We start from the raw sequence: 16,040 nt of genomic DNA, 5'->3' as shown, positions 1-16,040 counted from the left end.
AATTCAATATAACTTTTAGGTCTAATTCCTCTAAATCTGGAATTCTCAATCCAAAATATAGTGCGGCTAGTAAGGAGTCAAAATTTTTAACTTACCACTCATTATAGTCTTAAATATACGCCATTTTCTACCGAAATATTTTGTATAATAAAATCCTGAGCACTGTTGTAAGAGATATCATTTCCACTTAGATAAAGCAATGGAAAAATGTTTTCAAAGAACTTCTAGATGGATATTTTTACTGGATAGTAATGTATTTTGATACTATCCAGTAACAATATTTTGGAAACGAAATATGTTAAGCTAGTATACAATAAAAATTTAAGCTAATTATTAAGCTGCCAAAAAATTTCTTTCAAAATATTAGCAATAAAGTTTATAAATATTTTAAAATGAGTGACCTGATTTACTTTTTAAAACAGTCATCTAAACATTTAGATAAAAAATTTTTAAAACAAAAAAAGCTAAAAGCTATCTAGTTAAATTTTTAGTGTATTGGTACACACACACTTCAAAGTGAATAATATATATATATTTCTTTATCTTTTCATTAAAGCATCTCAGCCTTAAAAATTTGAATTATATAAAAAGAATCCAATTTAGTTTACATTCTCCATTAGTTGTGTAAAGCATGTATCCATAAATATGAATAATGTTTATTTTGAATGATTTAAATAAAAACGAGTTAAATTATGTAACCAGTTCTCTGCACAAACACTCCAAGCAAACCTAGACGTTTAAGTAACTGAATTTGAAGAGCTACCTGTAACATGTCAGATTAAGATATTACATTTGAAAAAATTAATTAGTGTAAAAAATACTTTGCAATGTACTGCATAAAACATTTTGATAATGATTGAATTCTGAATCTGAATCAATAAATCTAGGTTTTTTCAGGAGAATAAATATCTATAAATGGTTTTAACCTAACAATGTTATTAGCTCTTCAAATTATTCCAAAACTTTATAAAACATTGTTTTATATTGCCACAATAATGAATTAAAAAGTAACAATTATAAGAAATCTTTTTTATAATTAACTTATATTTAGAAAAAAACTTCATCAATGTACACAAAATGCACTATAAAATATTTTGTTATTAAAATATGAATTTAATGTTAGGGTTCAAATTATGAAATGATTGTATAATGTTGATTTTACATAAATAAAAAGAAGAGACATAAAACTTAACTAGAATAATTTAATATATCATAGTAGAAAAGACAGAACAGATATTTGAGGAGTTCACTGTACCACTTGGTCAATGCAAACCAAACCCATTATGGCCTATTGCACTAACAATAGACAGTGTTGCCCTCTATGGGAACAAAACAGTTTTTTTTTAATGACAATTGATCAATTATAAATGATCATTAACATTATCCAAGATGGGCTGCATTTAAGGTTCCAAATCTAATGGGTAAGAAAAAAAAAACAGAATGGATCATTTTAAGAAATAAGGCAGTGATCACTAGTGGGACAAATGAGAATAAAACACTGCACTATTTCAAAACTTTTGCATTCTGTCCAACTATGTAATCTTTACTATTTGCAATCAAATACACACTCGTATTGAGAAAATATGGCACATGGCAGAGCCAAAACATACCTATATATTGTGCATACCTGTGGGAACAGGTAATTTAGTCAACCCTTAGATAAACTGGAAACAAATATTACCTGGCTACGAGGTAGATAATCTTTGAAAACTCTTCAAACCTATAACCAAATATATCTGAATTGATGCAGCGGATTGTAAGGTTCAAATTCCCCCATCTTTTTTGTACTGAAATTCATAAATTATTGACACCTATTGCTTTAATACTGGTACCTTTATCAAATGCTATCTTATACCTGGATCTGTTTTTATCCCATAACACTAGGGCACCCTCACAAAATAGAAACACCTACTATTTAAGGAGTACACAGAAGTGCTTACCATTGTTATATAGTCTGAACTGAAAAATACATCAAAGGCTAACTTGTCTCTACTATTGTACTTACATATTCTGACAAAAACAAAAATTAATTAGCAAGGAAATCAAAATGCATTGTTACAAAATACTTATTGCTGTCTTACTCCCTTCGAGATAAAGTGATGCTTCATTAGAATGTGATACCTCATTTCTTGAAATCAAAAGCAAAAATCTCAAACAAAAAAAAAACCACTAACTTTACAGACATGATAATGTAACAACAGCTGTACTTCTTTATTTTTAATTTTGACCATTATTAGCGGTCAAAGCTGTTGTAACAAACACTCTTGAAAAGTCAAAAGATGAATTCCTGTGCAGTTGAAATACAATTATTCTATGATAATATAAAGCATCTTAATCTTATGCAACATTAGTGACTTGTTTATGACATCAGCAGCAATTCCACTTTTTTCAATACTGGTTGATTACGACACATTTTCCTCTATAACTGCTTTCTCTTCATAACTGAGGTAATTGAAAATTTCAACATTAATTCATATGAAAAATACCAGTACTTGAACTCAGCATCAAAGCAGTTTATAAATATTTAAGGAATGGATAGAGGTCATTCCAAAAATTTTATAGAGGAACTTTCAGCACAAATTACTGCAATCAGTGATAAATAAAATTTTCAACTTTAATAAGTGAGGTAGTACTTCTGGGCTATATGCCAATTAAGCTGAGTTTTGCACCAGCTCTTGTTCTACCATAAATGAGAACAAATTTGCAGAGGTTGTATGGGTTTTCAAGAGTAAATTGATTAATAAAAATGATAATTATATATTTTGAATTATTATTAAACAAAAAAATTTCTAAATTTCATTATTTTGCATTACCTCCATTGCAACCTCTGAATTTTTTACCTGATGGTGCAAATTTAGACCTGAAATAAATCTGTTTGCACACAATGCCCTTAAATTTGTACCATTATGAAGTATTTTCAGGAAAAAACAATTGCTTTGAAACAAGGTATCAACAAATCAGAAAGTTGTTCAGCAGAATAATATGCTGTTCTTCTAATAATTATGAAAATGGCAAATTTAATTTTTTAAAAATTGAATCAAAATTCCCAAAAGGCAAAAAATGTGCAAAATTTCCCCCTGTATCTATAATTATATGGTTTAAAGACAGTTTCCTTACAGTAACCACCATTCCTTAATGGATGGATTAAATAATTGTGCTTTGTTTGGTTTTCCACTATTTCTTTCATAACATTCTTTCAAGTCATTAAACTATGTATGGACTATATTCTCATGTCTTGTTGTGAGGGTGCCAACACATACAAGTTAAAAAACTAAGTCCCGATAGAAATATTTCATTAGATGTAGTCAGTCAGTCACAGATGATTATAGATTTCTTTTAAACAATTTAAAAAAATTTTTGTACAACTATATAGTTCTTATTGGAGAAACATAGAAGAGTTTGGTTTGCGACCAAAAATTTTTCTGGCCACACATTTGCTAGCAAAAAACTGCTCGTAAAAATGATAACAAAAAGTTTCTCCAACAAGTATCAAAAATAAACTTTTCACAATATTACAAAGACCATGATACAGTTTCAACAAGTGTGGTCCTACAAGTTTGTACTAACTAAACAGCTGCTTAGAGTCACTACCGTGCTCCAGACACTTCTCATTCAAAATTCCTGAGAATTATAATTCAAATTCGCAAGAATAAATGTTCATCACAAATATCCACAAATACCTGCAGCTCCTGCAACTGACTGTCAGCTCTTGACAATGAGAAAATGTCACAAGAAACCATCATAACTGATATGTTACTCTGGAAACCAAACAAAGCAATCTCAAATTTTAATTTTCCCACTACCAGTCACTTTCAATTTCTCCACAAAACATCTTTGGTATCCTGTTCAGCAAGACATTTTGAAATTTAGTTGTTTTGAACAGAGCGTTGAGGCTGTGACTGATTCTGCTGTATATTTCCACCTGGGCGTCGGTGTGTAACAGGTTGATTTCTTCCTATCAATGCTCTTATTTGTCTTTGAGCAGCCTAGAAAAACAAATTTGAAAACAGACTCAAAACCATATCATAATTAGAATAATAATAGACAATTTTATAATAGTAATACAGTAGAGCGTCGATTATCCGAATCAACTGGGGACTGGGGTTGTTCGGAAAATTGATATTTCGGATAACTGATTATGTACAAAAAATATATTAACCTATCCCATGTTGAAATTTTTCTCCATTGCGTGTCGCTTCGTGCTGATTTTTCGTCAATGTTAAGCCTAACAAAGNGTATTTTGTATGTGTCGACATTCACAGGAGAATATCGACATTCTCTAATTTCAGTCTTTCACAGTAACATATATATATATTTCATTCGTTATTTTATTTTATTTGTATTTAAATTTTTGTTCTATTTTGTTTATATTCGGATATCTTAGCCTGATGATGGACAACAGATTTGGCTGAAAATGTTTGCTTTTCATTAAATTTTTCTCAGCAAATTAAGGTGTTGTGTTTTTGATTTACAATGTGTCACATTAAGTAAAAAATAAAAAAAAGAGATAGATATTATTTACTTTATAACATTTTATAAATATAATCTGGAACAAAACATTACATTCATAAGCAACATTACGAATAGTTATTTACAATACTATAATCATAAGTAGATCATTTTGAATAACTGGATAGTTGCTTACTTGAAGTTTTCCTAAATAAACAATATTAATGTTAATGAATGATATATCCATAATTTTTCATTAACTTATAACTTATAATTATTGAAAAAAAAGTTGTGAACACATGTTCTAATTATACTCATGTGCATATAGCTCATATATATTTATTTATTTGTGCTTAATCATACAGTCAGTTCTTATTACATCTTATTACANATATTTTTGTTTAAAATTTTTAACTTGTAAAGTACAAAGCATAGCTTTTTCACAGTTCTTTAATAATTACATGATTTAAACTTTTGAGAGCTCAAATTCTGACAAAAATTAATTTTCAGAAAATTTAATAACTAATAACCAATTCTGTACAGAGCATATTTTATAAAACATGCTACCAGCCATTAGCCAAAAATTTACTGTCACTTTACTTGTTATAAAATAGAAGACAATATAACAAGAACAAAAACTGACAAGCTGTAAACTTATGTTTAACAGTTCTTTAAAAATCTCTCAAAATTATATTTTTTAAATCAATTTTTCCACAAAACCATTAGCACTCCCTCCATTAAACAGTACAATTTTAATAAAATGAAGACTGGGGAAGTCATGTTTGATTTGTGTACATTTTATTTAAACTCCTTGCAATAAATGTTTTACACCCGAGTGTCCTGTCATGTTTACTAGGATCAGACGTTCAGGTTGCTTATTCAAACAAAACTTGGCAAGCATGTATTCCTAAACACAAACAGCTCTTTGTCCAAATAATAGGACCCACAACAGGCCTCTGAAAATTGAGTGTTTAAGTCATTGGAAGTTTCACATTTCAGAACAACAATAACCAAGTGGATAAGACATTAGTGCTATACAACAAGTTTGAGTCTTTGCAATTTTAGTTTTTAAATTTTTTTTATGATAACAATTATTTTACCATATCATTAGATTACTACTATCATAATCATTTCTCATGTTTAAAACTTATAAAACAAGAGATTTAAAAATTGTGAAGCCATTTCCTGTTTAGTGAAAAAAGAAGCACATCTAGATTAAACTCTTGTTAATTTTTATTTCTTCATGTTTATTTTCAGATATTTTCATCAGTGATTACATATGTCACCACAAGCAAATAAGCTTCAAATGTTACTGTGCAAGGATGAAAAAAACAAGTCTAATATGAAAATAGGGCAGTCTAGTTGCAGCATTTTTTAAATTGTTAATGTTTCCTCATGTACTCATATTTGTTACACTTCAAATATAACAATACTATCTCTATCTGAAAATAAATATGAAGAAATAAAAATTTTATTTAATGATATAAAAGTTTAATCTAGAGAGACTTTTTTTTCACTAAACAAGAAATAACTTCAATTTTTAAATCTCTTGTTTTAACATTCAATTTTCAGAGGCCTGTTTTGGGCCTTTATTTAGACAAAGCTGTTTGTGTTTAGGGCTACATGATCACCAAGTTTTGTTCAAAACAGAGACCCAAACATCTGACCCTCTCCTTGTTAGTGAAAAATCAACTTCACTACTTTTATCAAAGTACTATATGGCACTCCAGTATCTTCACTCAGATAATCAACTTTATAGTAAGAAGATAACTCAAAGTTTAGCCCCTTATTTTTACTTCGGCCATGATCAGAAATGGCTGAAATTTGGTGTATGAATAGTCACTTGCTTTATTTACAAGCACTATTTTTCTACATAGCAAAAAGCTGTAGAAACAGATGTAGACTATGTGAAAACAAGGGCCTGTTTCCTTGTCAGAAAAAGGTTATGGGGCTATTAGAATCACATCCTCATCTCCTCATGAACTTTGTCATCATCCCTAAACTATTTCCATGAATGGCACTCTTTATTGAACCAGAAAAGTGAAATTGTTAGAATCAAATCCAAACTGTACAGTGGATAGTACAACATGGTCAGACCTAATTTTCTGATGGATTCTCTTGTTTGCAAACTAATTTGTGGCCTTGTAGTATCATCACACAAGAAGTCATCTTGCATGTTCTTCTCTGGTCAAACTCCATGTACTTCTGGAATTGCTATAGGAAAGCCATTGTATACCTGTACTCATTGTTCCTTTTCCATAATTTTGAAAAATTTCCCATTTCATATCACAGAAGATAGTCACCATCATTGATTACACCCAGTGTTGCCACCTTTTCAAAATTGCTGACCCAGACATTTTAAAATTAAGGTATTATACTTAGAAATAAAAAAAATTAGGTTTTTATTGCAAGTAGAAAATAAATATTTTTTTTATTAGAAGGTAAACATGCCCTGTACATGATCTATTATTAAAGTAATACAACAATCACACATGCAAGGGTATAGTTAGGATTTTCTCCAGAGGGGCTAAGATAACGTTTATTAAAAAATGGTTTTATTTGAACATTTGAAAACGCTAAAAGTAATTAGTTGCAATGATATTCAAACCTATCTAAATCTTATTTCAGCACTTTCCTATGGTAGTTCTGGCTAAATCTTGTCAAAATTTTTTTCTCAAATTTATTTTTAGCTTTCAGAACCCTTTTTTATGCACAATCATCATACAAAGACCAACAAGCTGATTTTCTGTCACTGTTGACTGTATCCAAGTTTTTACCCTGTGTAATGAGCTAAAGGATCTTTCGATAGTGCACATTGTGCAAGGCTGTGCAAGTGAGATAAGTAGTGCCCCTTTTATGGATGGGTAGAACAATTGTATTTCTTTAACTAGTGCAGCTAGTTCTATCCCCTTCAGTTTGGCATTTGGCACATTTTTCCTTTCCATTGGTTGTACCTAAGTTCAGCTTCACTGAGGAAATCATTCAAATTGTAGTAACTACAAAAAATTGCAGTTTTTTTTATTTTTAAATCCTCATACATCATATCAAGCATTACGTGAGGGTGCAATGTAAGTAATGAGAATGCGGGCAAGTTCTCCTCAGAAAAATGCTGTTCCAGAGGTCCTGTAATGTCTCTGGATTCATTATCTATGATAATGATCTCATAGATCATTATCATAGATAATGAATCTATGTACAGTGATCTTCTCCTAAACTTGCTAGGAGTCTGTGCTGGTGGATTTGCACAATATTTCTTATGATTTATGACTTGTGGCATGCTGAAATCTGTTCCAAGATGCTTGGCAATCGCTTCAGCCTCTGCCATAACACTGGTTTTCAACAACTGCATTTCCACAGTGTTTTCTCATGTCTGATTTTTTTAAAATGTGGTTTGCACATTGAATAAGTTCATACTTTTTGATTGAAGAGCATTTACCACCGGTTGCAGGAATGTTGAATATGAGACAAACACTGTCAATGGATTCTGATTTTGTAGCAGTGCAATGCATTTGAAAAGCAGTTTTTCTCGTTACATTGTTACAGTCTGTTGATAGTTTCTCAAGCGCCATAATGATTTGCACATAATGTTTCTTGAATGTGGTGATACTTTTATATTTTTGAGACTAACAGGTTTCACAGAGCATTGGTATATTCAGTATGCATTTTCGACGAAACATCGTGTGAATTCAAAGATTTTAGGTTGCTTTAATTAGATTGTTTTGCAACTCATTGACTCAAAATAAAATAATATAGATACATACCTTTCATGCTAAAAGTTTCTAATATCCATTTTAGATTGCTATTGTTATGGAATTGCAGTCCAAAAATTAAATAAATGCGTGAAAAATGTTAACAGATTTATTAAAACACTTATAACATACAATAGAAATAAATACAGCACTTATTAATTTAAAATGACATAAGAAATCCAGTATTGCACATGGACGCAACAATGTTTCAAATAAACCTCACTCGCAGTATGTTCTGAACAAGCTCAAATGCACCAACTCACTCAACTGACTCACTCGCACTGATTGCAGTGCTTGAATAGGGAACAGAAGGTACTAGAACTTTCCCACTAAATCTGAACCGCAAACATTCTATAATCTTCAAGTCTTACCACATATCATCCAGACCGTTAAACCACCAGTTCCCACTTGTTCACCAACGCTCCCAACCAACATGATAATGTCTTCCTGCCACAATTCAAACATACTTTCTTGTTGCGCAATACTATTATAACCTATTAACCTATAATTTTTCATTTGACTAAATGAGCCAGGATGGGGCAAGATTCTAGGCTGTAGATCACATGTGGAACATCCAAAAATAATTAACAACAGTCCAATGGCAATATTAATTGCAAAAATAATATATAAAAGTAAGAATAATAAATAACAACACATACCAACATGATTATTATTAAGTTACAAAAGTTATATTGTATCTGATACAATATATAATAAAAATACGAGGCATGCGCAATGTCATTTTACAGCCAAGAACTGAACAATGTGCATACCAGTTTTAAATCAGTTAGGGACTTGTGTTGGAACAAACCTAATATTTGCAAATTAGAATTTTAAAAGTATATTTTCTGTCACTCTTAGCCTAGCAATAAGATGGGGATAAGTTTGGATGGGGGTGTGAAGTTACTCTTTAACTGTTAAAATACTCGCAAATATTTTTATAAATTTATTTTGTTTCATCATAATTTCACAATTTCTACAAAAACAGAAAAATTAATCTGGATCATGAATTTAAAAACCAGCTTGCCTGGGTGAAAACGCCTGGTGGCAACACTAATTACACCTATGGTATCTGAAAATTTAGTAAAACATTATTAGCCAACCAAAGCAGAAAAATTCAAATGTAATGTATGCCAATTTCAAATCTTTCTAATCATTTTTTGCTTAAATAAATGTGGGACAAACCTTGACTGACCCTTGTAATATGAATTTAATGTAACCCACTACAAATGAATATGCAGTGTAATATAAGATATAATAATCAAACTTGTTTACCACATGATTCAAGAATCCATTTTCAGATGTTAGCAGAGTATCTAGAAAATTATAACATTATTATATGCCATATATAGTTGCTGACCATTTCTTTTTTACTAAAAAAATTGGGCAACTACTACCATGATTTACAGATTACAGATTAGTTTCACATCCTCAGTATCTAATTTATTTATTATAGTAAATAGCTGAATTAAAACAATTCAAAATCATCATTCAAGGTAGTGATAATGCAAGCAAATGACCAAAATAAATTGGTAGTATTAAGAAGTGTGTCCAATATTATTTTCATTATCAATTCAAAGTTCGAATTCATTGATTATTGGAAAATTCAAAATTTAAGACACAATAAAATTAGTTTAGAAGGTGATGCTAGTTTCTTAATTCATCTGCTTTTGAATTTTAAAATTTAATACTTCCAAAATCTTATATCTAATTTGATTTTTGAAAATTCTGAGGTAAACATCTCTAAAAATAAGTCAGGAGGTTGAAAAATATTTAGGCTCTAAATTTTAATTTAGCTTTCCAATACATTAGCATGTTTTAATTTACAAGTTGTTTTTCCTAATATAGATCATGTGAACTAGGAAGGAAAAAAATCAAAATTGTTTTCTGATCATCAATTTACCTTCTTGAAATGGCAATCTTTTTACTTGCATATTAGATAAAATTAGCAAACTAATGTATTGTCAGAATTACCTGTGTGCTATAAAAATCACCAATTATATGGACGGGAGTATCATCTTCTTCAGAACTGTCACTTTCTTCTGGTAATTTTATTATAGCATGGGTAAGTCTTTGTAATTCTCTAACCTAAAAAAAAGTGTCAGGTTTAAAAATCACAATAGTAGTAATAATTATTAAACAAATCATTAAAAAAAATTGCAGATTTCCTGACTTACAGTTTGTCCACCTTTCCCAATAATGCGGCCTACTTGATTTGATGGAACAAAAAGTTCTACTCTAAGACGTGCCTCTTGTGGTCCAGTAAAACCTTCATAACCAACTTTTTTGAATATCATAAACTGAGCCTAAAATATTAATAAATTACATTTTTTAGTTTTGAAAACTAAAAAATTTAGTCATTTCACTTTACAAAAAGTTTTGATTATAATAATCAAGTTACACAAGAATTCAGTTTCACATCATTCCAATATAAGCAAGCAATTTTGCTTACGTAACAATTCATATTTTTTGCTAATTCATTCATTATGCAGACAAATTTAACTTCACAGACCTTTAACATTTTAAATCCTTCTTTGAAATCATTTTGGCATTTCAGATTTAAAATGCAAATAAAAGTTATCTTAGGCCAGTTTATTCAGCTTGACTTTCTTTCACAAAACTAAATATTTTTTTAAACAAATGGAAATAAATCTGATTGATTATGAAAAAAGAGAAACTGTTTTCAAAATATTACATTTATTAATGCTACTATTAATAATTAATTGTTAAGTAATTTGGACTAGAGGTAAATGCTATGCACCACCTCTTAATAAATTTAGTAATTATAATTAATATATTTTAATAATTAATTTAAAAGGTTCTGAATAAAAATCAAGAGGAACTTGAACCTGCAAATATTGCTTACCATGCACAGTCTACAATGCCAGTTACACTACCTAGACCTCTGTCCAATCTCTGCTTCCAGAACTATTAATTTAGATATAACCATATTGGTTACTCACATCAAGTAGGAATGACTAACCACCTATGGCCAATAATGCCCACTAGAGCACTCAGCCAACCATCACTTTACCCCATCATAATGTATACATACATCAAAAAATCCGACTTTTTAAATTAAAGCATCATTGCCAGATTATATTATACTATATTAATAATCAAATGTTAAGTAATTTGGTATAGAGCTAGGCATTAGGCACAATCTCGTGAAAAATTTTTCCTAATACACTTAGGCTAAATTACATTTATATATGAGCAATTATTTATTGTAACATTTTCACAATACCAGGCTGCAATTTTTAATCAATTTAATTTAAAATACATGCTCTCCACTTCAAATTAGTAGTGACTTGCCCCTGTACACCACACTTTTCCTTTATCAATGAAGTCATACCAGTCATCTAATTCCTTTCATAGAAAAATTTTTGAATTGAAGTAACATGACTTCCAGTTTGCATTGAAAGTTCATATATAATTATTTGGGGGTTTTTGCCCAAGCTTTCTATATCTGGTCCTCGACTTTCATCTAACTAACTCTGTTCTCCAGATTAAGGAAGAACAGACACATTTATAGGTTTACAATTTTTTCAAACTGCAGCCTAATGAATTTCAATAAAACAGTTTAAATTTGAAACAAAGTTTAGTATTTAACTTACATATTTTCAAATACAAAGTATATTGATAACCATGATTTTTTTTCATTTAAAATCCAATTCTAAATTAATAATAAGAGGAAATAAGTTAATTGATTAATGCATTGGAAATATATTAATTAGCTTATTTCCTTTTCGTTTTTGTCAGTCAATGTTAAATAATATTTCAATAATATGAAAGGTCAGTTTAGTTTGTTTTTTAAAAGAAATTTTCATATTCAAGTACATCACAATTTTTAAAAACTTTAAACTTATAAAAAGTTCATCAATCATCATCCTAGTAATAAACTTTTATTATGACGACATCACACTAAAACTAACATAACTGGAACTTTCGCAAATCTTTTATTACGGGTATATGCATATGCTGTAACAGAAGTTAGAGTATTAAGCATATTTATGTCAGAAACAAGCATCAACAATTTTCAAAATATTTCAAAATAATTTCATATAGTTTCTAATTTTTTTTATCACAGTCATTAAATAAATCAATACACTTGAATCTTAATAATAATTTAGGTTATCAAACTTTAAAAAGTAGCAAATTCACCTAAGATAATTTTATTAAATACTCTCTTTAATAACCTTTTAGTGTTTTATTATTTCCAAATTAAAATCTATTTTGTATTTTACATTTCAGAGGAAATTATAAACACTTATTTTATATCCAGAAATTAAAAGTATATGCTAAATCAGTGTTCCACAACCGGTGTGACGTGTACTTTAACATATTCTGTTAATTAAATTTAAATTTTATTTATATATTTTTATCACAGTTGTTGTGTTTCTTAAGTTTGTATTTCATTCTCTACCACAGCACCGATAGAATAAGATGATGATTGTATATTCTTTATTACAAACCACTCATTTTTATGTATTCTAAGAAATTATATGTAAAATAAATTTGCTCACAGGTGTTGATATCTTTTAATAACAATAATAATAGGTTAGTGGCATTATGTAATTCTATTAATAGTATCATATCATATGTTTTTGAGGGGAATAACATTTTAGTGTGCCGTGTTGACTCATGGGTGTGCCTCAAGTAGAAAAAGGTTGCGGAACACTGCTAAATTAACTGGCGATTATAATTTTAGTAATTAAAATATGGTGCAATTATTATTACAATAAAAAACATATATAAAAGTTAAACTAAGCTTCATTATCTGATGCCACATTACCTAAAAATCTGATACAACATAAACACTTCATAAACTTTAAATCTTTAACTGAATGAGATAAATATCAAATCATGCTCTTAATAGAATAAAGATTAACTTATTTCAATAAAACTAGATGAGCTTTATTTAACTACGTTTTTATTCTTCCTTAGTGTTATATTTTCTGTTAATTACAGAGTGCAATATCAAGTCTTCATTGATGTTAACGGTTATAAATTATTTAGAAAAAACTAGTTTTGGATCAATCCAACTTATTTATAAAGTCTAGCTTGAATTTAAACTAAAATCAATCATTTTAGTTATCTATATAAAAAATTAATATTGCTCATTAAGTTAAAGAATCAAACAAGCATTTATTTGCCGTGAGATACGTCTATCAAAGTGTGTTTTTTTTTTTTTTTTTGAATTACAGAGACAGATTTATATTGAAATATACCATACAACAAGCAGATTATATATTAAGCATTTATTTCTTCCTTCATATCAAGGCTGCTTGGAAAAAAAAAGAGTTGAGTTTAAAAATCCTAAAAAGGTTGATTCAGTTTCATAAGCATGCTACTTTACAATAAAATACATAAATTACAAATATAATAATAATTTCAACAATTTTTTTGTATTAATTTAGAATTTCAAACAACTTAACTGCATTATTTTTATTACATGTAAAATGTGTCTTATGATTTTTTTCTATGTTGGAATGATATTGAAGGTTATTATATATATATATATATATAAATATAACACACACTATTGTCAATACAGCACAAGGTTGAAATAAGGAGGTTGTGTGTTTCCTCCATCAAGAACTGGAAATAGTCATCACACCACACAGGTATGTTAATGACTAGTCTATACTTTCCTGGCTCTCTCATATATAAACAGAAGGATAGTATGGCAATTGGTCAAATATAACCCTCCCCAAGATTTTTACATTTTTGGACTTGGGATCTTGAAACATCAAGAAATGCAAAAAATATTTATGGGTTTTTTCTGTATGTATGAATGGATGTTAGTGTGTGGAATGCATGATTTTGTTCACCCTCTTTGAAGTTTAACTCCTGTGCTTTTTGTCAAAAATTTCTTAAATTTTGCAAGGAAATATGTGTATTAAGCAGTTTATGCTATTAAATTTTGATGGTTAAAGTTCAAAAGAATGGGGAGATAAAGGGTTCCGTGTCATATCTCAAATACTCAAAAATTTTTATTTAGTGATTTTTTTTCTTAATTTAAATATTTTTTCATTTATTTTATAGCATATTTACGTAATAATATTACTAAAATACGTTTATTCATGCTATAATAAGTTTCTTTAGTTATAATAAATCAATATATGATAAATATTTAAATTGTGACCTTCAATTTTAATATTTTATAAATTTTTTTTATTTTTTAATTTAATTAAAAATATTAGCACATTGTAAATGTATTACTACTGGTTTATATATTTATCACAATAATTTATATTATTGTTAAAAATAAAATGAATAAAGAATATTAGTTCGTAATATTCATCGATAGCAAAATAAAGGTTAGATTCCAAACAAAGGATATATTATAATCTGTGATAATTTTAAAACTAAAAATCGTACATTCATAAATGTTATATAGAATTGTACAGAACAATATTTCAAGTCATTCTGGCTTAGTGCCAAGAACAAACTACTTAACTGGAGTATGTGAATTTTAAAAAATGTTGCAAATTTTCACAGACAGATGTCAGGTCTGATATATTTTAATTTTTTTTTTCTGAAGTTTATATTTAAATGTTTTTAAAAATATCGTATTTATAACTACAGATATTAATAAACGTAACGTAATTTTTGTCATATGAATATAACGATAAATTGATTTTTGGTGAATTTTTAAAGTAATATAACATGTCTGACCTATACTACCCTTGGCCCTTTTACAGAATGAACGTAAACAGGGGGCGGGGCAAACGGTAATGTAAGGGTTAAATTGATAAAAATATTTATAACAATGTCTGAAATGTTATCTATTTCGATTTTAAAAATGTTCAAACCGTTTTAAATTCGAATTTGTTATTGCATATTGGTTCAATTATAGAACGACTGTAAATGTTCCAGAACAGTGATCAAATTGAAAATAGTTTGTTTGATTCTCAGCGGTAGGTGTTATATAACAATTACTATGGTTGTTGAAATACTGAATGTAAATGGGGTTTGCTTGCAAAATCCTCGCAGGCAAAGCCACGGGTAACAGCTAGTTAAATTGTAAATTCTGTAATATTCTCAACACTTATAAATTTATTTAAGTACTATACTGTACAGATAAAATAAGACTATATATTATTAACAATATAAATTTTGTAAAAGTAATTTTGGAATGGGTAAATATATTTTAGTACTTTTTGCTTTTATTGATAGCACTTTTTAATTCTGAATTATCAATAAAAGCAAACAATATTTAGTGTATACCATATTACAATGTGTCACTGATTGATGTATACTCACTCAGCATTTGTATGTATCAATAAATCAAAAACACAACACCTTAATTTGCTGAGAAAAATTTAATGAAAAGCAAACGTTTTCAGCCAAATCTGTTGGCCATCATCAGGCTAAGATATTCGAATATAAACAAAATAAAACAAAAATTTAAATACAAATAAAATAACGAATAAAATATATATATAAATGTATAAAGAAAAATAAAATAAAATAAAAACTCTTATTATAAAATATGTATATGAAAAATAAGCATAGGATAATTAAACATTAAAAACGTAACATAATAATACATTATGCTAAATTCTATGAAACGCAAGATATGCTAAAAAAACACTAAAAACAAGGCATTAAGATCTGTCCAATCGCTTGATTAAGTACTTCCAGGCGGAAGGCAACCCTTCAGCATCCCTAGAATTAATGCATGCATCATGTAATCTGCTCCTGTATATTTCAATCTTTTCTGCGCAAATCGCCAAAGTTGGTGAATGTACTGGTTTAATAATACTTGCTTCGTCCCATTTGACGATTGAGCCCTCAACTTGCGCCATTTGCGATAGTATTGTGGCGTTAGATCCC

At 28.7% G+C, this 16,040-nt stretch overlaps 1 protein-coding gene across 1 annotated transcript in view; it reads right to left on the bottom strand.

The window, feature by feature from the left end:
* Positions 1-1,188: 1,188 nt before the first annotated feature.
* The window catches only part of LOC111618482 (insulin-like growth factor 2 mRNA-binding protein 1), a 111,177-nt gene continuing 96,325 nt past the window's right edge, over positions 1,189-16,040 (bottom strand). Inside the window, exons 12-14 of the mRNA XM_023360033.1 lie at positions 10,376-10,504; positions 10,173-10,286; positions 1,189-3,986 (exon numbers count right to left, since the gene is read on the bottom strand). Coding sequence (XP_023215801.1) covers positions 3,867-3,986; positions 10,173-10,286; positions 10,376-10,504 — 363 coding nt within the window. The 3' untranslated portion in view covers positions 1,189-3,866. The remainder of the gene's footprint in view (positions 3,987-10,172; positions 10,287-10,375; positions 10,505-16,040) is intronic.

This window comes from Centruroides sculpturatus, unplaced genomic scaffold (genome assembly GCF_000671375.1).
Source record: "Centruroides sculpturatus isolate CEXI.00-Female unplaced genomic scaffold, Cexi_2.0 scaffold5, whole genome shotgun sequence".
NCBI classification, from domain to species: Eukaryota; Metazoa; Arthropoda; class Arachnida; order Scorpiones; family Buthidae; genus Centruroides; species Centruroides sculpturatus.
This window is presented reverse-complemented; position numbering and strand designations above follow the sequence as displayed.